General features: G+C 48.8%; 1 protein-coding gene across 1 annotated transcript in view; it reads right to left on the bottom strand.

Annotated features, from left to right (window-relative positions):
• CLRN1 (clarin 1) overlaps window positions 1-23,344 on the bottom strand; it is a gene marked incomplete at its 5' end in the record, with an annotated part of 31,276 nt that extends 7,932 nt beyond the window's left edge. Inside the window, 2 exons of the mRNA XM_081302062.1 lie at window positions 3,312-3,491; window positions 23,092-23,344. Of these exons, the coding sequence (XP_081158188.1) occupies window positions 3,312-3,491; window positions 23,092-23,344 (433 nt within the window). The remainder of the gene's footprint in view (window positions 1-3,311; window positions 3,492-23,091) is intronic.
• Between the last annotated feature and the right edge of the window lie 3,496 nt (window positions 23,345-26,840).

Below are 26,840 nucleotides of genomic sequence, written 5' to 3'. Positions count from 1 at the left end.
TAACCTCATGAGTGCATTTACCCTCTATAGGGATCACCTGGGTGGTGACTATAGGCAGGTAGGATGTGCCAAAAGGAGGTGGGTCCTGGGGGTGACTCAGTGGCATCTATTTTGTTCTTGGTGAGCAGAGCTCTCTCTCTCTGCTTCTGACCTGCTTTTCTCCACTACACCCTTCAGCCATGATGTTGGCCTTTCCCTGGGGCCCAGAGCCATGTGGTCGGCTGACCATGGACTGAGATTTCTGAAACCACGAACCCCAAATAAACTTTTCCTCCTCCAAAATTGTTCTTGTCAGATCTTTTGGTCACAACAACAAAAAACACTGATGGAAGCAAGGAGGAAGTCCCATTGAACACAGCTGTACTCACACCTCAGATAAGGCCCCTAATGTCCCGGCCTGCAGGGTGTGACCGTCCACTCACATCTGGAGGTCAGGTGAGTGCGTGAGCCCCGCCCTTGGGTGTGAAGCTGGGACGTGTGACATCATGACTTCAGATGAACACTTCCCAGCGCCAGGCTTCTGGGGGCCATATGTGGACTTAAGGAGAAGGAGGTGCTCTGTGCTCCAGGAGTCACAAGCCATTGGTCCACCTGACCCTCAGGCACATTTGGTGGCCATGCACAGTCTTTCCAAATGTACTGGAAACTTCAGTATTTAGAAATAAGGTGGGAAGTTTGAAAGAGCTCTGTGGCCCCAAGCCCCAGGCTTCACCCTGGGCAGGTAGTAGAGCTGAGCTGGCTCCTCCCTCCAGGCCCTCCTGTCTCCCATCCTGACTCCCACCCCTACTGAGCACCTGCTTTGCCTTTCCAGCTCCAGATGATGAGACAGGGTGAGCACAAGGCTGGTGATTCCCGCCTGCGCCCCTGCGTCCCGTTCTCCTGGCATCAGACTTTGCCAAAAGCAAAGACCTAAAATTGTGCATCTCTGAGGCATCTTGCTGCTCAGTGCTGCTAGTCGGTTCTGATCGACCACCAGAACTGTCCAGTAGCCTGTCTCCCAGGGGAGGTCGGGCGGTTTATCCAGATGCTAGAGCGCTGCGTGGCTGTGCCGTGGACAAGCTGTGGTCTCTCTGCTTCAGCCGGCTTGGCTCTGCTCTTCTCTGGACATCAGGTCCACCCTCCCCAGACCAGTCCCACCTATCAACTGCTTCCAGTTAGACTCTGAGTAACGTGAGCACCAGGGGGAGAGGAGACGGAGAGGGAAGGAGAGCCCCCTCCATCTGCTCACAGTTCTGCATGGTACAGAACCAGGACCGTCCCTGGCCTCCAACCCCTGGGGAGTAGCCCAATGCTCCCACCTGGATTTGCCTCCTGGTCACACCCAGGGTCTGCGCCTCTTCTGCCCTGGCTGCAAGCCCTGGCTGTCCTTGGAGACACTGCATCCTGTTCCTGGTCCCACTGTCTCTGGGACCTGCTCTGCTAATCTCATCCCATCTGAATTCTGTTCTCTAACCTGTACCGTCTAGTGGCTCAGGGAATGTCTCCTTCTGGACTTAGCTTTTCAAGTCAACAAACATCAAATTGTTCTCTGTGAGACCTTCATGCTAGGGGTGTCTGCCATAGACAGAAAGATGAGCAGGGCTTAGACTCTGCCCTCACAGGGAAATTGCCATCTGTACCACTTTACACTGCTCTGTGCTTGTGACAGACATGAGAAACCTGAGCAGACTCCCCCTGGAGAGACCCTGCTTTGAATGGGTGAATATGAATGGGTGAGGCTAAGAGGTGACACTGTGCGCTAAGGTGAACCAGCCCTGGGGACTGCAGAGCTTGGCCTTCTAGGTGGGACCCATGCAGGTCTGTGGCTGGGGTTGCACCCTGGGCAAAGGGAGTAGCGTCAGGATGAGCAGGGGCCTCGTGCCTGCTGACTGGTGGCTGGCAGTCAAGGGCAACCTCAGGGAGGAAGGACCCGTCCACCAGGGATTGTTGGCTGGTGGGAGTTGTCATTGCTGTATTACATTAGCAATTAAATTAGTTCCTTCTGGGGAATATGGTCAAGTGCTGAACCGTTTTGCAAGTTTAGACTGGGGTAAAATCAGAGCTCTCCTGTGGAAGAACAGCCACATATGAACTAGGTATCTTATTTCCGTTTTCTCATCTCCTTCTCCTCCTCACTAATATTCCATAAGCACGCTGTGGCGCAGCCTGCACCTTCTATTCACCGGCTCTGGAGATGTAGTAGCACATGTTTATCAGGGAGCGAATTTCCGGGTTTGGAGTTCCTCCCTGCCCAGGTGCCCCTGACATCAGGCTGTGGCAACGCATGTGCGGGGAGACACCAGCCCCTTACCCTTTCAGATGGCATTTATTCATTCTTCTGATTTTGAATAAATAAAAGCACATCATGGAATAGTTAGAAATAGTGACAACTGTGAGCAAAGATAAAAAACACACCAATCAATTAGACTGTCCCCTCCCACCCGGCCCCGTGAACATATCGAGAGATGGGCAATACACATGGACGTATATGAAGTTCAGTGTGCATTTTTTTTATATGTTCATCTCTCAATTATATATACACAGTCAAACTGGGCTTACAATGTTTATATGTTTATAAAATCTTTCTGTTTTTTTTTTTACTTAACATTTAAAATGACTTTATTTTATTTATTTATTTTCATGTGGAGCTGAGGATGGAACCGGTGCCCGGTATGTGTGAGGCAACGCTCCACCATTGAGCCCCAGCCCAGCCCTTACATAACATTTTAATACTAGCATTTATTCTCTTGATCATATCTTCAAACTTATGATGTCAGTATCACAGTCATTCATACAGACTTCTGCAATGTCTCCACTGAACTCCACAGTGTTGGACAATGTTTCAGGGGGCCTTTTGTCCCTGTGACCAACACACCCAAGAAGAACAGCTCTGGGGCTCAGGTTTCCGGGTCTCCATCCACTGCTCTGGGCCTGCATGAGGCAGAGCGTCTGGTGGCAGGGCCCAGGGAGGACAGCTGCCAGCTCCTGGAGGGTCAGCAAGTAGAGGTGGGGGAAGGGGCCGGAGGGAAGATTCCCCCCTCAGGCCTCAGGGACCCTCCCTCCTCCAGCCCTGCCTACAGTTACTGCCCAATCTGCCCTTCAAATCAGGATGGACCAATTAGGTCACAGTCTTATCCTCTAATTATTTTGCTTCTGAATAGTCAGGCATTAACAGGAGACCGAGGGATGCCTCATAGCCGACCATAACACATGCTTCTACCACATTTGCTGTCATGGATCACACGACAGTGAACATTCACATGTATATAACTTTATACCTTTTGACACATTGAAAAGCATATTTGCATTTGGAGGTAGGATTTTTTACTTACCTGAAATGAAACTCAGAAGATACAACCCAAGGGGCCCATGCAGGGTCTCAAAGGGTTTGCCAAAAGCATTGTACATGAAGAGGGCAGTCCCCGCCATGGTCACGACCGTCAGGATCGTGGAGAAGAGAATGACGTTGACGTGGATGCTCACTGGGATGGCTTTGAGCAAGTCTGGGAAAACTGAAGGCAAGCCAAGAATTAGAATTCCATGATCGGTATCTGCAAGCGTAAGCTTAGAAGTTAAACTCCTTGCCAGGTGCGGTGGCACATGCCTGTCATCCTGGTACTTTGGGAGGCTGAGGCAGGAGGATCGCGAGCTCGAAGCCAGCCTCAGCAAAAGCGAGGTGCTAAGCAGCTCAATGAGACCCTGCCTCTAAAATAAAATACAAAATAGGGCTGGGGATGTTACTCAATGGTTAGTGCCCTGGGGTTCAATCCCTGGTACAAAAAAATTTTAATTAAATCCCCCTTCTTTTTTATAATTTTTTGAGCATTTCTAATATCACTAAAATCTTGTTAATGAGTATGTTCTTACTAATTTATGAGGAGTTTACAAGAAGATTTAAAGACAGCACCATTGTATTGAATTCACCTGTAAAAAGTGGCAAAGGGGAGATTTGAGGGAGTCTTTTTTTTCTGTGCTTGGTCATATGTAATTGCTTAAAGAAATAAGTGTTGGCTTTATAAATCAAAACCATATCGTTTGATGACCAAACTTTTAATGACATTTCTCAGTAATAATTTTTTTAAAGTCTCCCTTAACTTGTAATGACATTTTACGTTTGGGGATATTTGGGGGAATTCAAATATCAGGAGGTTTTTATATTTTCTTTGTTATGAAAAAATTTAAAAATTGGTTCCTAGCCCACACCAAGATTAAAGAATGGGGTATTTTCAGTCAACTTCAATATTTTGATGTAGCACAAAGCTGTGGGAAAATAATTTCTGGTGCTACAAGAAATATTTTCCATTTAGAAACCACGCCAAATCTATTTCTAGACTTTGTGTTCAGGGCAAGTTTTTCTTGTCTGCAGAGGAAATGAAATATCTTATAAATGTACGGCTTCCTTTATCGGGTGAGGGATCAGTATGCTTGCTATCAGCAAAACTGGCAGATGATCTGGGGAAGGTCAGTTTAATTTGGTTTTACAACCACTCATTAAATGGTTAATTTATTGAGCACCTACTAAATGCCAGGCACTGTTCTAGGTCTTGGAAGTGGAGGCTTAGAACAAGATAGACAAGGTCCCTGTTGTCTCACAGAGCTTATTACCTAGTGAGAGTTAGCAAGCAAACAAATGTGCAGGTGATATCTATAGAGCATGAAAATGCATTCACAGCAAATTCACTTCCAGGAGTCTATCCTACGAACATTTTTGCATGTGAATCCAATGAAGTATTACAAAGGTAATCATTGCAGCATTTTTTGTAATAACAAAAGTTTGGAAATACTTTACGTGATCAGTAATGGAATCTTAGTCCATCACCATGAGTGAAGCACATCCCGTAAGAACAGATTGGAATTATCATCAAAATGTGGGTTAGACGGAAAAACAGACCAAACAAATAAAAGAAAATGTACATCACCCCGCCATTTGGAGAAAAGCCCCGGGGGAATGTACATGGTGACAAATAAGTATTCAAACCCTCATCTGATTTAATTCTCCCAACGACCCCTTGAGACAGGTACTGTCATCAACCCAAGACACAGGAACTATGTTCTGTGCCCAAGACTTATGCTCAGTAAGTTCAGAGCAGGGGTTGAACTCACCTCCTCCCTCCTGCCCCCAAGCTATACTAGCCTCAGGGGTTGTTGTGTGTACTGAGCCTCAGGGTTTCTAGAAGCCACTCCCCACACTGGTAACCTGGCTTCTGGGAAGAGAGACAAGGAGCATTTCACCGTGTACCTGTCTTGTGCTGTTTGGGGGAGGAAAGGGTTGACACTGCTGCGAACATTATCTATTCATACTTTTTTAATAATTAAAATTTTTAAACCTGTGACTGTCATAGATTAAAAGAAACTTAAGAGGCACGTTGACCAAATACCAAGCGTGCAGATGGTGGCTGTGGTTTGTGACTCGAACCAGACACATATAAAGAGACAATTTTGAGACAACTATGGACAACTGAACAGGGACTGGGTATTAGATGATATTTCATAGTTAACGTTGATTTTATTGATGCTGTTAATTGTTTGTAGTTGTGGTTTTTCTAAAGTTCTCATGTTAGAAATGGGGTAAATGATGGATGGATGGACGGATGGTTGGACGGATGGATGGATGGATGGATGGAGATAAAATCAAGCGCGTCCTCAGCTCTGCCTGGAAGCTGGGGCAGTGCAACGTGGAGGCTGAAGTTCAGGTGCTGAGCTGCCGATGGCTGTGACCACCATGGTGCACGCTGCCTCTTCCCAGGGCATCAGTCCTTTCTAACTGTGACTTTTTCTCTTTTCTCCCTTCCTTCCTTCCTGTTCTGGGACTGACCTCAGGGCCCTGTGTGGCCCTGTGCCAGGCAAGCCACGGAGCCACACCGTCCTGGGCATCACAGGCATAAACTTCTGGGTGCAGCTGGTCTTGTGCCCAGAACCCTGTGCTCTGGCCCTGCCCACTACTGACTCAGTGCAACCAACCCAGCTGTGACCCTCACAGCTGGTCCTCACAGTTGGCCAGCTAGTGACTTCGTTTTTGCCAGCAGTTGTTCAAAACCGCTCACCTCCATCTCCCCACCTGTGGAAAATGTGGTGACCTCCCTGTGACAGTGTTTCAGTCAGCTGCTTCACTGCAGTGAATAAATGACCCTCCAGAACAATTTTAGGGAAGAAAAGTCTATTTGATGGCCGTGGTTTCAGAGTCTTAGTCCATGGACAGCAGGCTCCATTCTTGGGGCTCAAGGTGAAGCAGATGTCATGGTGCAAGAGTGTGGCAGAGGGAGGCAGCAAGAGAGGAGGGGGGGAGAGAGAGTGGGGGAGAGAAGGAAAGAGGGGAAGAGAGGGGGAGAGGGGACAGAGGGAGGAAGGGAGAGAAAGGGGGAGGGAGGGAGAGAGAGGGAGAGGGAGATGGAGAGAAGGAGAGATGGGGAGGGAGAGAAAGGGAGGAGGAGGGAGAGGGGGAAGGAAGAGAGGGGGAGGGAGAGAGAGAGGGGAACGAAGGAAAGGGGGAGGGAGAGGGAGGAAAAGAGGGGGAGAAAGAGAGGGAGAGGTGGGGAGAGAAGGAAAGAGGGAGAGAGGGGAGAGGGAGAGAAAGTGGAGGAGGGAGAGAGTGGAAGAAGGAGAGACATGGAGAGGGGGAGAGAGGGGGGAGAGAGAGTGGGGGAGGGAGAGACAGGGAGAGGGAGAGAGGGGGAGAGAAGGAAAGAGGAGAGAGGGGAGGGGAGACACAGGGAGAGGGAGGGAGAGAGAGGGGAAGGGAGATGGGGGAGTGGGGAGAGGGAGAGAGGGGGAGGGAGAGAGAGTGAGGGAGAAAAGGAAAGAGGAGCAGACAGGGGAGAGAGGAGAGAGGGGGAGGGAGAGAGGGAGGGGAGGGAGAGAGAGGGAGAGGGAGATGAAGAGAAGGAGAGAAGGAGGGAGAGAAGGGAGGGGAGACAGGGAGGGAGACAGGGAAGGGAGAGAGGGGGGAAGGAAAGAGGGAGAGAGGGGGGAAGGAAAGAGGGAGGGAGGGGGAGAGAAGGAAAAAGGGGGAGAGAGAGAGGGAAGGGAGGGAGAGAGAAAGGGTCTCCACTGCCTCCCCCCATCCACACCTGCCACCTCAGTTATCTCAGTCACCGTCAGGGATTAGTTAGCTGATCAGCTCAAGGCTCCCACAGCCCAATCATTTCCCCCAGAACCCTCTCCCATTGTTGATACGTGAGCACATCTGAGCCCTAGCAGAAAGGGTAGCGAGGAGAGGCCTCCCTGGGAATGGGGGGTTATACAGGTGGCTCTGTCAGTGTCCTGGGCAGGGGAGCCGGGGCAGACACCAGTCCAGAGCCTTTAACCCCTGTGAGGCCTTTGGGATTCCCACTGGGGTCAGGAGATCACCCAGCGGGACACCGAGCCCCACTATTCCCCTCACCTTGGGTCAGGTTCCTCCTCCTCCTCCTCTTCTTGTAACCAGAAGTCCCTGCCCGTGATGATGAACCAGGACTCTGGGACACTAGGGTGGCCCTCCCTGGTTGAAGCCCAGAGCAGACAGTTCAGAGCCACATGGGAGGCGGCCCTGGGAGGGGACAGGCTCGACCTGTGGAGGAGGCGGCCCTGCTTGGCCTTCTGCCCCTTCAGGGATCATATTACAACACAGAAGGACATGGACTCCTGGGTCTGTGGCGGAGTGTCCCTAACCCGCAGGTCACTTCTGACCTCCAGATATGACTTGTGAAAGGGAGCTATTTGCTGGAACAGGCAGCTGATGGCCCGTGGGGAGCATGGCTCTAGCCTGTGTGCTCTGTCACTCTCTTCTGTTCCCTTATCACGGGTGTCCCGCACTCTCCGTACCCGGTCTCCTCTTCCTCCGACCATCCCAGTCACCCTCTCTTCATTCTCACAAAACATCTTCGAAGAGCCATATATGAATAATTACACGAAGAATGAAATGACCACCCATAACCACAGAGCACTTGTTCTACTCCAGGTCCTTTACACATATCGCATGAATGAACACATTCAACTCCTCCAGGATGAGTAAGGTATTATTTTTACCTTCAATCTATAGATTTTTTTTTTAAAGTGAGGCACAGAGAACTTAAGTAACTTGCCTGAAGTCACACAGTGATATTGCTGCCTTTGCTTTTATTCCTCCCACCCACCTCATTTTTAAGATTAAAGTTAACACAGTGAAAAAAATTCTTCCTTTTTAGTTCTGTAGGTTTTAAACAATGCACAACGTTGTGTAACCATCACCACAATCAAGATATAGAACAACCCCCACTCCAAAGACTCACTCCAGCCCCGCTTCAGCGCGTGTAACTGAAAGAATGTCCGTGTGAGTCCCAAAGCCATTGTGCCATTCACCTTCCCACCAGAGGCACAGGAGGGTCCCAGTTGTCCCACCTGGCTCTCAGCTCTCGGCACTTGGCAGGTTGCTACAAATGGTGGCCTTCTAGTGGCTGTGTAGTTTATCTCACTACAGCTTTAATTTGCATTTCCCAAATGACAATGAAGCTGAGCCTCTTTTGTGGGCTTACTTGAGTTACATATACATGTCTGGTGGTGTGTCTGGTCATATCTTTTGTGTGATTTTCATTGGATTGTTCATTATTACTGAGTTCTGAGAAGTCTTTATGCATGCCGGGTACAAGCCCTTGATCAGATAGGAAATTCACAAATATTTTCTCCAAGTCGGTCTTTTCATTTCCTTATCAGTGTCTTTTGAAGAACAGTTCTCATTTTTATGAAGTCCAATTTATCAGTTTTTGCCTTTTGTGTATCATGCTTTAGATGTCAAATCTAAGCTGCCTTTGACTAATGCAAGGTCACAGATATTTTCTGCTGTGTTTTTCTTCCTGAACTTTTTAGTTCTGGGTTTATGTGTGATCTGAGTTATTTTTTTGTGTGGAGTACTATTTGGGGTCGAGTTTAATTTTTTTTTTTTTTTTGCATATGGATATCTAATTGTTCCAGAATTTGGAAAATGGCCTAGCAATCCCATTTCTAGGTATTTACCTAAGAGAATTGAAAAACATATGTCCAAACAAAAACCTGCATGCAAATATTTACAACAGCTTTATTCATATTCATTGAAAATTAGAAACAGTTTAATACCCATCGACAGATGAATGGGTTAAAAAGGTGTGGTGCGTCCATAGGATCAACTGCCCCTCAGCAATAAAAAGATGCACCTCTGTAACCCTGGAGTAGCAGATAGACCTGGAAAGCATTAAGCCGACTTTAAGAAATGGGATTCAAGAGACTGGGTATTCTGAGGTCCCATTTACATGACATTCTGCAAAAAGCAACATGGTAAGGACAGAAAAGTGGCCAGTGGTGGCCTGGTCTGGGATTGGGGGAGGAGACTAACCACCAAGGGGCATCTGGGCACTTCTCAGGGTGTTGGAAATGGACTGTCTTGACTGTGACACTCAATGCATTAGTCAAAATTCTTAGACCTGAATGTTTTAAATGGTGGATTTTATCGTATATAAGGCATCCCTTAGCAACCCTGACTAAAACCAGAGCGGGGGTGGGAGGAACAAGCTGGAGTGAGCACGAGTGCCCAGGAAAACTTCCGTGTGGCCTGGAGCAGGAAGGAGGAAGGGAAAGGAGAGGCGCCCTGTGGCTGGCCGCAGCCCAGTGCCCAGGTCCTTGTCCCCATGCTGACCCAAAGGGAAAGGTTACGTCTCCCTCTCTGTGAGATGAGGTATGCCTCTGGGCACCTGGGAGAGAACCAGGCACCACTTGAAATTCTGCCGGGGAGTTTGCATTCCCATTTCTTTTCCAACCGTGGTCTCCTGAAGCCTTGACTCCCTTATCTGGAAACTTGGACTTGGGTGACCATGCGAGAGTCCCTGGCTATAGTGGTGCTCTGCAGAGGGCTGCTGTGGTGGTCCCTCTGCACAGCCAACTCCTCCACCTCCATGAAGGTGCCGCTGAGGGGTCCTCTGCTCTCTCTGCTGCGTCACCCCCCCACCACTGGGTCAGTCCCCTAGCACACAAGCACACCGTCTTTTTCATGAGAACAATTGTCCTCAAGTCTTCCTCTAGCTGCTGCCCCTCCCCTTCCCCTGCAGCAGGCCCCCGAGGAGCTGCCCGCACTGTCCCTGTCCCCTTCCTATTTGCCCTGGGATGCTGCCTCTCCCAAGGCACTGGAGAGCTCCAAGCTGCCACTCCCGGGGCTCTTCATGGTCACCTTAGCCACCTGCACCCTCCTCTCTCCTGTTTTCACTCCTGCCTCTCTGGCTGCGCCCATCTCCTGGTCTTCTGGGGGTGTCCCCTCTCTCCTCCTTTCTCTCTTTACTTGCTCCCCAGCATTCTGGACAGGTTCTGGCCTCTGGTGGAGAGCTCCATGGACAGCTCCAGCCTGCCTGAGTTCCGCTCCCGCGTGCCCTCCAGCTACCTAGTGGGCACCCTCCCTGGGGTGTGGAACAGACATTCCAAGCCTCCAGGAGGCACCTTCCTTTCCTCTCTCTTGCTTGCCCCTTTAGCCTTCTTCATCTCAGCGCCTGCATGGTCTGTCCCTCCTGGGCGTTGATCACCCTGGCCTCCTGCCCACCAGGAAGATCTAGAGGCATCGCTCTCAGGACCGGCCACTCTCCCTGCACTGCTCCCCGTGGCCCAAGCCCCGCCAGCTCACACTGGGTGTCTGCAGGGGCTCCTGGCTGGCCTTCTTGCCTCCACCCTAGTGTCCTACCATCTACTGTCAACCCGGCAGCCAGGGGGACCTTTGAGAACCGAGATGCCTTCTGTCCGACCTCTGCTAGGACTCCTGGAGGGCCTTCGCCTCACCCAGAATCAGCAAGGCCCACGAGGCCTTGTGGTCAGACTCCTTGCCAGACCTTGGACTCATCCTCGAGGCTGGCCTCTGCCTGTTTGCTGTTTTCATAAGCTCCAGGGGCCTGTACCTGGGGTCCACTGTCTTGCTGCTCCCTGTGCCTCAGGGATGGCTCTGATGGCTTGGCAGGTCTGGGGGTTCTTGGTAGATACCGTCAGGTCAGACTAAAAGGGGTTGGAGCTGCACTGGTGAGGAGGACAGTGTGAAAGAAGGGACAGGTGGATGGTTAGAGGCCCAGGGCCAGAAATAGGCAGTGTCCGAGGCCTGTCTCTGGCTAAGGACCAGACTGTGCCCTTAGGTGGAGCAGCCACAGTTGAGCTGGGTATGAGCGCCTTCTGGGGACAGTGTGGCACGTGGGGTGGAAGGAGGTTGGGAAGAAGCCAGGGTAATGGAGACACATGGAGTGGTGGCTAGGGGGGCCAGTACCCATGTGGCATTCTTTTTCTTTTGGTTTTACAGCTGAAAGACGGGTTGGCAACTGAAGTGGAATTTCAAATCCTTCCATTAAAAGAGAAAAGCCTAATCCAGCCCATTTCAAAGAAAGTGACTGCTGCTTAGACCAGGGTCAGTTTGGGGTTTAGGAAAAGGGTTTATCTTAAACCTCAGCATGGCTGCCCCTTTTTGCTAGCAGGGTGGGGGGACGGAACGAAGACGGTCTTGCTCCTCACCCTGTTTCTGTTACTTTGTCTACTGGGGTACCTTTTAATTATTTATTTATTTTGATGAAGAACATTATAGCAATGAAATTAAAACTGAGACAACTCACTCCTCCTAAGCCCACTGACATGGAGAGCTCCCTTCCCACCTCTGCCTGTCATGCTGCGCATTCTGCATTCCCGAGCCGCCACCACGCAGCCCTGAGGCTCTTTCCTGCCCACGGGGAGGAGAGCGCTTCCTGGGTGCTCATGTCATGTTCCTCCCTATCCTTTGTATAACTGCATGGGGCGCTCCTCACACTGAGTCACCCGAGTCACCGCGCGGACTATTAGGTCACCTTCCATGATCTCCGGACTGCGGCTGGGGCCTCAGTGAGCATCCCCATGCACCCCTTTTTCTTTCTCACTCTTGGGAGGCTGGTAGGCGGGAATAAGCTTTCGGGGTGAATTCCCAAGAAAGGGATTGCGTGAGTGGGTTAAGTACAGGGACAAGGTGCCCACCCAGGAGTGACGTTTGGTAACACAGGTGCTACTTGGCCTTCCCTTGCTGGTTCAGAGCTCCATTCTCTCCCCTCAAGCCTTCAAGCAGAGAAGTCCACAAAGAACAGTTAGAGGAACCTAGGGCCCCTCTCCTCACGGTAGAACTGAAGCACAGGACAAGATGGAACAGGAAGCCTCCCTCAGGGACTCTTCAGCCACGGGAGCTAGGGAGCCTCGTCTGACCCCGACCCTGAGTCAGTCAAGCCATCAGTGTGACTTGAGGTGGAGCCAGCGCTCCTGTGGCCACCTGGTGGGGGCTGCACCTGGGCTTTGTTGCTGGCCTCTCACCCACTGTCCTGCCCAGGTGCTGACCCCTCAGGCCTCTGATCCATGTCCCCTTTCTGTAAAGCCTTTTCCGGTCGGTGCCTTTTGTGTCCCCAACAGATTCCAGAATCCCCAACTCCTAAGCATCCTTCAGTCCCTTCACGTCTCCCCTCATCTTAGCACCTGGCTCACCAAGGGCTCCTATAGCTCTGTGAACTAAACTCTCACTGGACAGAGAATGTAGTGTGATCAGGAGAGTCCCTCAGCTTCTCCAGTCCCTTGGCCACTCACCCGTCCCTTTGTCCTTCTCCGTGGGTCATGCCCAACTTCCCCTTTCTTAGTGAAAGGCATGCTTTCTCTCCTGTCCGAGGCCTGACCTCCCAAGGTCTGTACTCAGACCCTGCCCTCTCGCCTCTGCTGGGCAGAAGCACGCTGGGAGCTTCCACTGAGCATGTACATGCGTGCACACACACACACACACACACACGGACTTACACAGACACACAGACCCCCACACAGAGACACACACACACATACACAGACACACACACGGACACACACAGACACATACGGACACACACAGAGACACACACACACACAGACACACACGGACACACACAGAAACACACAAAGACACACACACAGACACACAGACATACAGACACACACACACAGGCACACACAGACACACACACATACACACTCCGGCCTGGACTGGGGGAACCATGAGGGTCTCCTGACCTCAGTCTTCCCCTTTACTCCCCCACCCTTACCTCTGGGTGCAAATAACTGGGGTCGCCCATTTTAAATCCTTGCTGCTTTCTAGAGATCATGAAGGACCATAGGAGGAAAGTGAGGTCTTGGTTTAGCTGAGGCTAGTCTGCTCCCTATTGCCGCTCTTGGTCCACGTTTTAGCTGATGTCTCTAAACGTACGGCTTCTTTATTTATTTACTTTTTCTACCCACTGGGTTCTTCCGTCCTATTTTATCTGGATGCCTTGTTAGCCTTTTATCTATTCTTGACTCCGGTCCGGCAGGCCTGTCTCTTACCCTATGAGTCTTAACCAGGGGAGCTGGTGAATTCAATTCAAGCCGACACTCGACCCCATTTACCAGGATTAACGGGTGAGTGAAATATATCATATCTCCAAAGGCAACAGGGTGGAGTTGCTGGGAGGAAGGAAACACGCAGCCGGGGGCTGGCTGCCTTTGCCAGGGTAGAGCATGGTGCCGCAGCTACCATGCCCTTGCACACCTTGTCCCCTACCAGCAAATGCGGGTGGCAGAAGGTCTGAGTGCCCAGTGCAGAGGGTGGAACAGTGGTGAGCAGAGACAGGCTGGGTGCGGGGAGAATGGACAACAGGTGTGTTAGACAGGAGGAGCACGGCCTGGCGTCCAGCTGCCATGGGGGACCACAGTTAGCAACAGTGGATCCTCTATTCAAAATGCCCAGAGGAAAGGGTCTGAGTGTTTTGCCTCAAAGAAATAACAAATGTCTGAGGTGATCCATATGCTAACAACCCCGATTTGATCATCACATCGTGCCCTAAAAATATGTACGATTATTATGTGTTCATTCAAAATAAAACCAAGAAGGAGAAATGTCTCAGGACTTAGGAGAAATACAAATGAGATCATTTATTGGAAGCGCTTTTTAAAGTGGAAGTAATTGCCTAAATATTTTTTAACCTGATGAGAACAGCAGGAGGGCTGTGCTCTGAGAAGAGAGGGGATGTGGGAATCAGTGCCTCCAGAACATCTGCATTCTCAAGCTTCAGGATCCACCGGGTGTGAGTGACAGCTATGGGCCCACAGGTGGTGAGGTAGTGTCTGTCATCCGGACCAAACAGCCCAGCAGGAGTCCTGGGTTGCGTGGAGCTCTGGCAAACTTTCTGTCTTGCAGCTCAGACTTACTATTTTTTCCAACCAGGTTGGTGACTATTGCTATAAATAATCCTGGAACGTTGGATTTATAGCTAATTGCTTCCTTGATACCTGTTGCACACTTTCCCACTCTCCTTTCTATTTTCCTTGTGCAATTTCTGGGACATTCTCTGTAACAGATTGTCTAAAATGATCTTTGGGGATAATAAATCTCTAAAGGTGGCCACTGCCCTTCCATGAGACATGGGCAGAGGAGGTCAAAGGTTAGCTTTATTCCTGATAAAGTGAGTAGAGAACACGGCTTAGCTTTTCCACCAAGCTCGCCTCCTAACTGGGCGGTTTCGTGCATGCCGACAGGCAGGGCTGGGCAGCTGGCCTCCCTGTCAAGGATGAGCGGAGCTGTCAGGGTTGACCCCGTGAGGCCAACCAGCTGGTGGACAGGCTCCTTAACTGGTTGGGCAGGTGTGCAGAGAAAGAGGCTTCTGGGCAGAGGGCCGGACGCCCAGCTTTCTGCAGCAGATGCATCCTGGCCTCCTCGTTCCCTCCAAGGTCAGGTGAATGTGGACCAAGAAAAGGCCCTCCCAGAATTTGGCAGCTACAGGAACAGAAGCCAGGATCCCAGCCTGGGCTTGAAGGGAGACCTCCCGACCGTGGGAGCCAGGTACATCCTGCTGCTCACCCCTGCCATCCTTCTGGGGGTTCCCTTATCCCTGAGGGTGTGGGCTGCGGTCCCCTAGATAGCACCAGTCTTGGCCACCCTACCCTCAGTCACCTGGCTGTGCCTTAGAATTACCTGGGGGTGTCGAGCCCTTTCCATGCTCAGACCCACCCCAGAGGCCCAGATTCAATCAGAGCCTTGGCATCGCAGTTGTAAGACTCCCCAGGTGATTCTAAAGGCAGCCAGGGTCACGGCCCGCTGGTCTAATGGTCCCGGTCTCATCAACCCTTCCTGCCTGCATCTGGCCAGATGTGAAGGGCAGACAAGGCCATCTGGGAAGGCCTCGGAGATAGGCAGCCCGCATCATGACGTCAGCAGTGGCTCAGAGCTTCTTCCCGGATTAAAGCCACAGGGTCGCCTCAGAGGCTCCCCTTTCCTTCTCAACTTGCCCTTCTTCACATAAAAGGGTGTATTTTTTAAAAAAAGTACCTGGCCCCATGGTGCTCAGCTATTCACTTTCTTGAAAGTCAGTAAGTGGGAAGATTTCTTTCTTTTTACAGAAATGCTCTTGATCTGACTTTCCCCTCAGCCCACTGTAGCCAGTCATTATAGAAGTCCAGTGACAGACGTCCCCTGACGTCGGTTTGATATATTCATCTCCCTAATGTCACCCTGGTCATGAACCCGCTCTCAAGCCAGGCTTCCAATAGCTATGTGGTCGGTACACCCCAGCACTTAATGGGAGGGAAACTGGGGTGTGATGGAGCCATTTATAGCACAGAGTTCCCAGCACCTCACCTGACTTACTCTGGGCAGAACTGGATCCCCCTCACTTGAGCCTATTTGGAGCCTCCATCGGTGAGTCTTCATCACCCGTGCTGGCTCTGGACGGCAGCTGCTTTGGCATGTATGTGTCACTGGTAACAGAACCCATTTAACTGTTCCTAGTCCAAAGGGGCTTGCTCATGTGGGGTAATAACTCTGAGAGTGGCTTTGCCACAGTACTAACACGCTGAGAGGCAGCAAAATATGATCTCTGCATAAATTAGTCTGCCAGATACAAGATCTGCAGCTTGCCAGGTCTCTCAAACCTGTACCTAAAGGTGTCACACCAAACCAGGTCTGGGCATGCCGCTGTGTGGCTACATGGGAGGTGAGGCTGTCATTAGTCCATGTATATGCATTTTGTTTTCAAAAAATATGCCTGAAACTTTATAAAACCCCTAATGTGGTTCAGACATAAAAATGAATTTTTTATTTCACTTTAAAAGTGAAATTTTAGTTGATTCTATCAGGACAATCAATTATCTATCCCACTGGCTCTTAATAAGACCCAGTGTTGGAAGTGAATTGGGTTGCTCAGACCTGCTTTTCACTTGATCCCTGGCTTTGCTTTGGAACTGTTCATGTCACCTCTGAGAAGCCTGCCATTGTGTCCAATGAGCTGGGGAAATCATTGCTGTAGTCACTTACGCACTTTGACGATGTGTCATGAAGACGTTGGCTGGTAGGAATCTTCAGTCAGTGAAACGAGGTGCCTTAAATCCAGATAGTCCACATCAGGGCATTATAATCGCATACCTTAAGTTTAGATGGAAGCCTGCGACCTGCTCAACCAATTACTAAGGAAGGCAGGGGCTTGACTGTTCTACCTACTGAAGGTCAGGCATTGGGGTCCAGATGCTGGGTGGTGAAGTGTAAAATAAAGAGGCCATGAAGGAATTCAAGTTTTAGGTCCAAATGCCATCCCATGGACACAAGAGCTCTTGGGAAATACTGACAGCAATTTTAAAAGAGAGGTGAGGACCTGGGACATTGTTCCATGGTGTGCACGCCTGAGGTCATGGGTTCAATCCCTGGCACCTCGAAATCAAGTTAAGAAATATGGTGAAGCCGATGGCTAACTTACACTGTCTTCCCTCTTTGTACACTCTTTGCACATTCTAAGGAGGCAAAATCTGGCACACAGGGTGAGCTATCATATGCATCTGAATTTGAATCCAGGTCCGCTACCTAGTGATGTGTGACCCCAGGATGTTTGTGGCTTCTCTGTGTTTCCAGTTTCTATTTTTGTGCAAGAGGAATCGCATCCTGACACCTCCACAAACAGATGGGAGATAATATACACACAATGCCTGGCCCCAGAGAGGCCCCCAAGAAAGAAACAGCTGAACTTGCATTGTCTTTTCTCCTGAATGTCTGAGAGTCACCCTCAGAGATTAGAAGAGCAAGCTGAGCAACAAACCGTGAGAACAACTCTGGTGTCATCCTCCCCAGGTGAAGTTCACGCAGGAGGCTCCGGTTCTAAACGTTCCCACTTGGGCCATCCTCGTACTACGTGAAACAGGCCACCCAGGAGGACCAGTGCCCCATGGGACCTCAGGAAGCTACCTTCACAGAGGTCCAGGGTAGGGTGGGGTGGGGTGGCCGGCCGGCCGGCAGAGTGGCGGGAGTTCAGGTGCCTCCAGAGAGGAGTGAGAAGTCCCCCGTGTGCTGGTGACAGCAGGTGACTAGAGATGACAATGGCATCCTGCATGTTCCTAAAAGCTGAAAAAAGAATCTTGGGCATTTTCACCATAAGAAATGATCAATGTTTGGGGACATAGCTACGTGGATCCTAACCTAGGTATACACAGTGTACACATGTATCAAAACATCACAGGGTACCCTTGTACACATGCACAACTTTTAAGGTTTTGTGTATCAGTTAAAAATCAATTTAAATTTTAAGACACCTCTTAAAAAAAAAAAAAGAAAAAGGCAGCAGGCTGTCACGGGCTCCGGGTGTGCTGGGTGTGTCAGCAGGTGGGGGTGGGGGGACGTGGGATCGAGAAGGGCTGGGGTACGGCGCGCCCTCCAGAGAACACACCCAAAGAGCCATTCTCAATGCTGGTGCCCTGGGGAAGGATGCTGGGCCATTGACAGGGAAAGGGACACAAAGGTCCCTCCTCTGGGCTAGGCAGGGAGAACCAGCTTCTCCTTCTTGGAAAGCGTTTTCCCAGTTGGAGGATCAGTTCTGGGTAGTTCCTTTTTTTGGGTAAAGAACATACTGATCATTTCTAAATTTCTTGCCATTACCAGTTTAAGGACTCAGACCCAGAGAAGAGGGACTTTCCAGTGAGGGTGACGGGGAGTCTCCAGGAAAAGCAGACAGAGAAAAATGTGGGAGACGAGGACCACTGTCCCTGCTTCTCCTCCTCCTTCCCTCCTGCTTTTTCAGCAACGCCGCCTCAGTCTTGGGGTGTCTGTGGCTGCTCCTGCCCTCCGAAACCCACTGACCCGTCCACCCAGAATCCACCATCCACTAGCTCCTTCTTTGATCTGCGATGTCCCACCCAGAAAGTAAATGACAGTGACAGGGAAGAAAAGCAGCCTCACTCTGATAAGGAAACTTGTCTGGGCGCCGATTACCAATAGCCATTGCATGAGTTTGAGGAGCGCGTGAAGGCCCATGAGCTCACCACCCTAATGATGGGGCTGAAATCCGTCCACGGAGGGAGACTTCAAGAGACACAGGAAGGGTCACACAGTTTTAAAGCCGGGAGGACCATGTCTAGAACAGCCAGCCTCTCATTTTATAGATCATAGAGCATTTGAACTGGAAGAGATGTTAAGAAATCACCTAGTTTCACCTCCTTTTTATAGATGCAAGAAAAAAAAATCAGTGAGCTTCTGGGATTGTCTAATGCCCAGAAATGGAAAGACTCACACACGACCACTTTGATTCACTCTAGTCACGAGGGCTAACTCCACATTTATGAAGGGGCTCTTTGTGTACCCACCATTTCAGGCCCCGGTTTGCAGAGTGCCAGGGTGAATAATACACACCCTGCCTTATTGGGGACTAGGGTCTCCTGCAGGGAATACTCATTCTCAAATACTTGCAGGTGTTCTGAAGTAATCGTGCAAATGTCAAGGTCTAGGAAGGCTAGAGGATTGTCGGGCTGAAGGCGTTCAAGGTCTTTGTTTTCACACATTACTGCTCAGTATTCCATGGGGTTGCTTTTGTTTCAATAAAAAGAAAACTCTACTTGTTGGACTGTTTTCCTAGATGAAGGAGACTGGACAACAGGGCCCCTGGGCTAACAGGCTGGTGGCCCACATGGGCCAGGCTGGCAAGTAAGTCTTCCTCCTCCGCCTCAGGCAGGGCAATAGGAGAGAGGCAGAGTGTCCAAATGGTGACCAGTGGGTCACCAGGGGCAGGTTGGGTCACAAAAGGCAAGCTTACAGGGGACCACAGAGGTGGAGTACCAACTCTCAACCATGGTCACAGAGACCCTGAGTGCCCAGGATTCTGTTCCAAATACACTGGGGAAGCCACATGAGCAGCACCAAAGTGGTTTCCACATCCCCTCCAGAGTTTGGTCCTGTTCTTCCTCTGGTAACAAAACTCTGCTCTTCAAAACTGGGAAGATTTTCCAAATCTCTCTTAAGAGTCTCACAAAATTTTAATCATAAAGTCCAAATTAAAATGCTTTTCAAAGGATGACTAAATTTGCAAGCTGTGATACATGACTGGTTAAATTTTATTTTCACATTTCAAAAGCAAGAGATTCCATATGTTTTCACCAGCTCATTGAACTGTCTTGGCAATGAACAGATCCATCCGTATATCGAGGAATGATTGATACCATATGATTCTTGGGTATCGCATTTTGATGATGTTCCACAGTGTTTCAAATCACCAAAACAGAAACCCACCCACACACTCTGAGCTCCAAACTGGCAGTTTTTTGTCTTGATGGCTACATTTGGAGTTTAAACATCATCATTAAAATTTTACAGGTGACATATCAGGAAAAATTAAGCCCGCTGGTCATGCCACCTTGGAAGGAAAACATTCCTTCATTATAATGAATGGAATTGTGTCCTAGGTACGAATGCTGTGACCTCTAGAAAATGAACCACTGACCCATAGTGGATGAGAATCCGCCAGAGTAAATGAGGCAGAAGCTCTCCCAGCATAGCTGCGCCTGCTCGCAGGGCAGAGCCCTGTTGTAATTAAAAGAGATGGAGCGGTCAGCAGGGAGCACTAATAGGGACAAACATGACCATGTCGTCAGCCCGTTGGTCTCCTCTGTTCCACATCCTCACCTTACGGCATATACTGGGTTTAAAAGCGACACAAACATCACACATGAAAATCATATGCATAGACCTGTATAGCAGAGCCAAGCCAAACCAAAATAAGATTGTAAGAGCACTTAGAACATGCACATCGTCAATGGCCGATTTATTCAGAGGGCATCGCCATCTAAATCTATACTGTTCATTCAAGGGCCATGAAAATTGAAGTGTGGCTAGTGTGAATTGGGTGCACACACCAGAAATGCACACCAGACTCAAAGATTCAGCACAAGAAAAAACAAAAGAGAGTAAAATATCCCGGTAGTCTTTTTTAAAATAGTGATTATATGTTAAATCGATGGCATTCTGGATATCTTCGGTTAGAGGAAACACACCACTGAGCTCACTTGAGCTCCATCTTCCTGCTGTGCCCTCACACGGCCACTAGAAGGATTCTCATTACACAGGTGGTTGGAATTGACGGCTCTGGTTGTATTTCTGAAGGCCATTGCTGATCTAGCTGCAGTCTGGGAAAGCAAAGTTCAGCCATCCAGCAGCAGCAGATAGAGTCATACTAACCAATGACAGCACAAGGACAGGACCTGCCACTTAGATCAGCTGCCTTCTCCATTGCTCCTACCCCAGGCAGCTTCTGCAGAGACAAATGTTTGCGGAAGAACTTTCTAAAGGAACAATGGGAAAGGGGTGAATTCTGGGAAATGTGCTGTGCCCTCTTCATCAGTTCAGTTCAAGAAGAAACAGAAAAGAGTCATCGACCTGAGCTCTCTATAGGCCCTGGACTTGCTGGAGGAAGCCATTCTGAAGGAGACAGGGTAAGGCTCTCATTCTGTATATCAGCAGGGTGGATGCTCCTGTTAGTAAGAAGCAGGGCACTCGCCTGCTTAGAAGATGGGCTGGTGAAACATTGTGGACAGAGTGATGGCATTTTATTCATTCTTTTTTTCTTTTTCTTTTCTTTTTTTTAACCAGGAATTGAACCCAGGGTTGCTTTATTACTCTTATTACTGAGATACATCCAAAACCCATTTATTTTTTACTCTGAGACAGGGTTTCACAAAGTTGCTGAGGCTGGCCTTGAACTTGCAATCCTCCTGCCTCAGCCTCCTGAGTCCCTGGGATTACAGGCCTGGGCCACTCACTGTAGTACCCACTGAGTGACAGGCATTTCAAATGGAACAATGAGAACCAGAAAGCCAATTGTATTGGGAGCATAAACTTCTAAGGGTGATATATGCCCCAAAGGCACATTGACCAGAAAGTTTTAAGAGGGATGCTTATTTAAGTGAGCATCCTGGTCTTTGAAGTTCTTTGGATCAGTTTATTCTACAGTTTCCCCAATGTTATTTTTCCTTCCAGTGAACGAGATAACTTCTGTGCTTCCGAAGAAAAACGTTAATTTAGTATCCTTCTCTGGGCCTCACTAAAATGAGGGACATTTTGACAAGTGTCTTACACGTGGTTTATGCAGAGGACAGCACAGTCTATGGTACACAGAGAGGGTCACCACCACAATGCAGATGCACGTCTCTGGAAAGGGGAGGAGGTTCTGGGTATCCTGGAGACTAAGGCAATTCTGTGACAGATTGGGGGCTGTTTAGTCCTCCGAAAGCAAGCAGAGGGGCACCTGGTTAGAACAGCTTCGCAAACGGATCAGCACAGGAGGGCTGGCCACTAAAGTCACCCATTTAGCCCCAAGAAGGTGAGAGGATTCAAGGAGACGCAGTCTGCCAAGAACCTAATGCGCGGTAAGTGCCCAGAAAACATCTCGTTATTGTTTTGAATCATGTCGAGTAAAGTTTATCTCCATCTTAGCTCAGTAAGTGCAAGGGTTCCAGAACCTATCCTGTGCGCTCCCTGACGTGGGCTAAGTCATCTGGAGAAGCTATGACTCATGGTTAAATCATCTCACTCATCTTTTTTCCTTTTTCATTTTTAATACAGTTGCAAATCACATAACGTTTGTTCTCCCCGCCCCCCTAAGAAAAGCTGGGCAACACCTGCAGCCCCATTACCTTAGTGAACTAAAACCACTGGGAGAAAGAGTTGAGAAAGAGTCGGGGTCCACTTCCTCAAACTAGTTCATGATGATGTCTTGAAAAGCTAGAGACGAATTCTTAGGGATTTTCTGGATATGAAAATTCATATCACTTTGTGGCCTGTGTGAAGGCTGGTGCCCCATGACTAAAATATGAGGAATGTTACAGAAAAATAAATAGGCAGCAGTGAAATTTAATTAGACACTGCATATGTTAATAATAAATTCAATTAATTTCACCTTCTACCTATATTGCAGGAGAAAAGAAACCCAGGCAAAATAATAATTCATTTTAAATGCCTCAATTGGTAACCTCCTTTCCTGAAGAGTGATTTATGCAGTAATTTACTGACTGTCTTCCTGAGATTGTTCCAAACCAGCCCTTTTGAAATAATAATAACTTTTGAATGTGTGTTGTGAGAGATATAACAAATGACTTCTTATTAATTTTCATTTAATGAGTTGCCTATTCACATGGTAATTTTTTTAAAATTCTCTTCTTAAGATAAACAGGTTATAAATACTGTGGATAACACTTCCATTTCACAGAAAAACACGACAGGAAAATCTGTCTCATATTTGCTACATGATTGGAAGGTCAATCAGTTGCAAATTTTCTATACTAAATAGGCATTATTTCTCTTCCAGTTATCCCAGCAGATCGCTTTGAATTTCTGTAGCAAAGTGATTCTAAATTGATTAAAGGTGAGAGCAGACAGCTAGCAGGAGCAAAGGTCTCAGCAGGGATGGGCTGAGGTCCGGGCAGGTAGGACTAGTTAAGGAGCCAGACACTGGCCCTTTTAAAGATCAAAGGCATGAAAATTATTCAAATCATTTCTTAAGGCTTTCCTATTTCCCCAAGTTCTCCTTTTTAAAAGACCCCATAATTTCCTACACAAAAAGTAATATTTAAGAATCTTAATTGCTTATACTTTCAAGAAGCTTAATTACAAAGCAACGAATTAACTACATGTTCTCATAATAAAAATAGCCAGAATGAAAAATTAATAAAATAAACAAATTAAACAATCAAAACTAGGAAGAAGAAATTGTTCAGAGTCCTGGGTATTTCAAACCGTTCACAAGGGTTTAAACAGTCCTGGAGTAGACTGGATGAGACTCCCACACCATTCCTCACCACAGTTGGAAGAGCACTCCTAAAGTTCTAAAGGATTCAGGCGCCGTGCTTACTTACATGAGAAGCGAAAGGGCCTTGCTCCTAACCCACACTGCCTCACGCCCTGTCCGTGGAAAAGTCCGTACTGCATCTCACCCGTGAACTTGTCCAGCTCCTGCCCAGAGGCATTGACGAGCAGAGCCCCGGTTTTGCAGAGGATGGTGGCTTTAATCCACAACGGTGTCCCCAGGGCTGTCACAACTCCGAGGGCACACACGAAACTTAACACCCCAGCCGTGCAGAAAATGATTTTCTTCTGTTGGTTTGGCATGATGAGAGACGGCCTTGCAGAAGGAGCAGTTCAAAGGCAGAGCTCAGTGCGCCCAGAGAAGGGCCTGCCCCTCTGGCTGCATCTATTATAGATGCTCAAGGGACAGATGCTAGCTGCAGGGCACCCCTGCTGTGGACGGGGCTCCTGCCAGGTGGCACGTCAGTGGACAAAGGCTTCCTCGTCACTCATTCCTGCCTTCTCTCCCCTTCCACTGCTTCTCTCTAAATTGAAATCTCTGGACTAAAAATCTATAAAATAAAACTCCTTCCAGCTGCCTGCGGGTGTCTCCTCGTGTGTCACTTAGTAAGAAGGTCTAGGGTAACAGATGGAGTCCTCCCTGTAACCTGAGAGGCACCTCGTGCCTCAGCCTGCTGTTGTCTGGGTGGCTGGAGTGCTCAGCAACTCAAGATGATTGTTTGCTGCTGTGTTTTTCTGTCTGGTTTTGGTTTTGGTTTTGGCGGGTGAGGGGTGGAGGTGTTTTGGCAGAGGTCGGAGAGCATGTGTAAATGTGGTTCATTAATTTTTTTTTTAAGGATTTAATTGTAGTGGAATGAAAGCCTCGCACTGCCTTGGGTCCTGCCTAGATGCCAGATGGGTACCCCAGAGCGTGTCCCCCTCACCTCCATCTCTTTCAGATCCGTGGTTGAAAAGCCATGTATCAGTAGAGAATTTGATTCCTGTTCCTCCTGGCATGTGAATATGTGGAGATGTATGGGCAGACGAGTTTGGCTGCTTCTGAATCACAGCAAGGGGCTGTGGTTCTGGGTGCAAAGACCACGAGACTCTGTCAAGGTGAGGGCATTTTAATGGAAAGGGACTGTGGTCAGATGGAATCCACCACAAGAACTGGGGTCCCAGAGAAGGTGAGCCAAGAGACAAAGTCACAAACAGGATCATGTAGCAAAACAGGTTTGGCTGACCTGTGGCTAAGAACTAAAGCTCGGGATGCAGTGACAGCTTCTTAACTCTGATGTCCCATGGAAGTCCTCTCTCTACCAACAGATACAGGTGTGCTATCAAACACCATGTCACAACACTGAGCACCAATGTAGGAAGTTCACTTGTAGTAAAAACGCAGTGTGCCTGGCTCTTTGCTAAGTGTTTCACCTAAATTATGTGAATTAATGATCACATAAAATGAAGGAGATGATGGCAATATCCCCATTTTATAGGTAAGGCAACTGAGGCCAGAGAGATCAGCTTGCGGAAGAGGGTAGTGGAGTTGGGGCTCAAGTCCAGTTCTTGAAACTCTGGGTTTCGGGATTGTCCTAAGCAAAGCCCCCAACCTTACAGAGGTGGCAAGCACTTTGTTTGGGGTTGAGTCGGCTGGCGTAACCAGGGCAGAGTAGCCCGTTATGCATCTGGTTTCTGAAGAACACAGATGTCTGCAGGCAGAACTTTTGAGGTTGTCCCAGAGCACTTATTAATTCTAGTATCTATTCTCTTGATTCCCCTTTAAGCATGCCAGCTTAGAAGAAATTAATAAATGAAGATTTATGTTACCATTGTCAGGCATAAATGAGCGTCTACATTAAGCACACCCAGAAGGGAACTTTGGGATGTGCTCTCAGAGAACAGGTGAAGTCGGCTGGGCTACCCTGTCTTAGTGGTTCCTGGAGGCTGACGCTAACTGTAGACCTGAGTGCCTTCAGGGCAGAGGAGAGAAACATAATCCACAGCCGGCCAGGAAGGGACCAGGTGTAGGGATTCCCAGGAGGCACTCAAAACAGGGCTTCACAATGTAAGTAAGCCTTTCTATTTTGTGTAACTTGATATCAAATAAATAACTCATTACAGATTTTTTACTATCTAATAAATTCTCCACTGGATTTAGAGTAATGCGTCATAGTACAAGAAGAGGGCACTAGTGCCCCCAGTAAGTACTTACCTGGGGTCTACGTGCCCCACCCACCCCAGAAACCTTAGCTGAAGATGCCTGAGGAGAGCTAAGCTTGTTAAATCAACATATTTGGTCACTGGAAAAGACAGCATTTCCAAACTTGGGAGCAGAACTTACCTGTGACTCACTCTATGGGTATTCCCATAGGGGACAGGATGTGTCCAGAGAGGTGGAGTAAGCACTGCACAGAGTTTGGTTAACCAAAACCCGCCCGTGTGTCTCAGCTGTCCACAGAGAGAGCCCGAGTGTGGACTGCAGAAAGGGCGGGTCTCTTAAGTTCTGAAGTTTGCATCTGCCCAGAGGGAAATGATCCTGGGTCTGTAGAGACGGGAAGAGGAAGACAACACGTTCAACTTGTATCCTAAAGTGATGTCCTTCCTGATGCTTGTTAAAATTTCCTGTCTTTAATGAAATAATGGTTCTTGAATTTTTAATGTCCTTACCTGACAGATTAAAAATGGCCTGAAGCCCACCCTTTGCTCTAACTGCGTGGTTCTCAGCTGTGGCTGCTCGTTGGAATCACTCGGGGAGAATTTAAGCACATTGATGTCTGCATTCTCCCCACTGAGATTAGATTTATTTGATTTTAGAGTGTGGCCCTAGGTGGTGGCAAGGTACACTGAGGTGGAGAGCTCCTGCCCTACCCACCCCATCCCACACAGCTACCTTCTGATCGCTACCAAGACTCTGCCAGTGTCGCGGGGCTGGAATACCCAGCCATGGATATCCTGCGGACCACAGAGGAATAGTCCCATGGTAACTGAACAGCTAGGCACTAATATTTACAGTTCAAACTTTTCTGAAGATTTTCAGCCCCAAGAGCATGTCGTACTAGGAGCGTGTTTATGGGTCGGGTTTCAGCACATCCAAGAATGACGACCAGGCCCTGGATCACGATCTGCCCCAGATCAGCCAGTGAACGTCGGGAGTGATGTGTCCTGGTCATGTGCTCAGCCCCCTCTGGTCCCACGCTCACCTCGCCTCTTCTCTGTGAAGCTTCCTTTCAAACACCAGCCTCTGCCACCCACAGGCTGCATAGTAGTGTGTGATCCGCCCTCTGAGGATGACAGAGGGAGCTGGCACTCATGCCTGACAGCCGTCTTTTGAGATTTCATCTCAGATGGCTTGAATGACAGTGATGACACATTCTCCTCTCAGTCTCTCTGAGCCTTTGAGTCATTAGCATCAGCAAGTTTTCACCATGTACGTCCGTACCCTTCTGAAATCCTTACTTCTTTCAGTCTTAATAGGAATACAGTTGGTGACATCAGAAAGTGGAACTAGGCCTCCCGCTACCCTGGGCCCCCTTCGGGTGCTGGATAATGATCTGATTTTTCAGAGCAACTAGAAAGACCACAGAGAAAGGAGCACAGTTGCAGTCGAGCTTTGCTCCCAGGGCAGTGGTCAGGGCTCTCCTTGTGCTGATTCAGCCACATTGGGGGTGGGGGTTCTACGGGCCATTTGAAAACAAAAAAACAAAATTAGGCCCAGATCAATTCTCACTTGATTTGCTCCCCAGCTGAACAGACTGTGACGGGGCATGGAGTGGAAGAGGCTCTGTTTTCAGGTTGTCACTAAGAATTCCTTAATTTCTCT

This window comes from Spermophilus citellus (genome assembly GCF_964194105.1).
Source record: "Spermophilus citellus genome assembly, chromosome: 7".
NCBI lineage: Eukaryota > Metazoa > Chordata > Mammalia > Rodentia > Sciuridae > Spermophilus > Spermophilus citellus.
The sequence above is the reverse complement of the archived record's forward strand: the minus strand, read 5'-3'. Positions and strand labels throughout refer to the sequence as shown.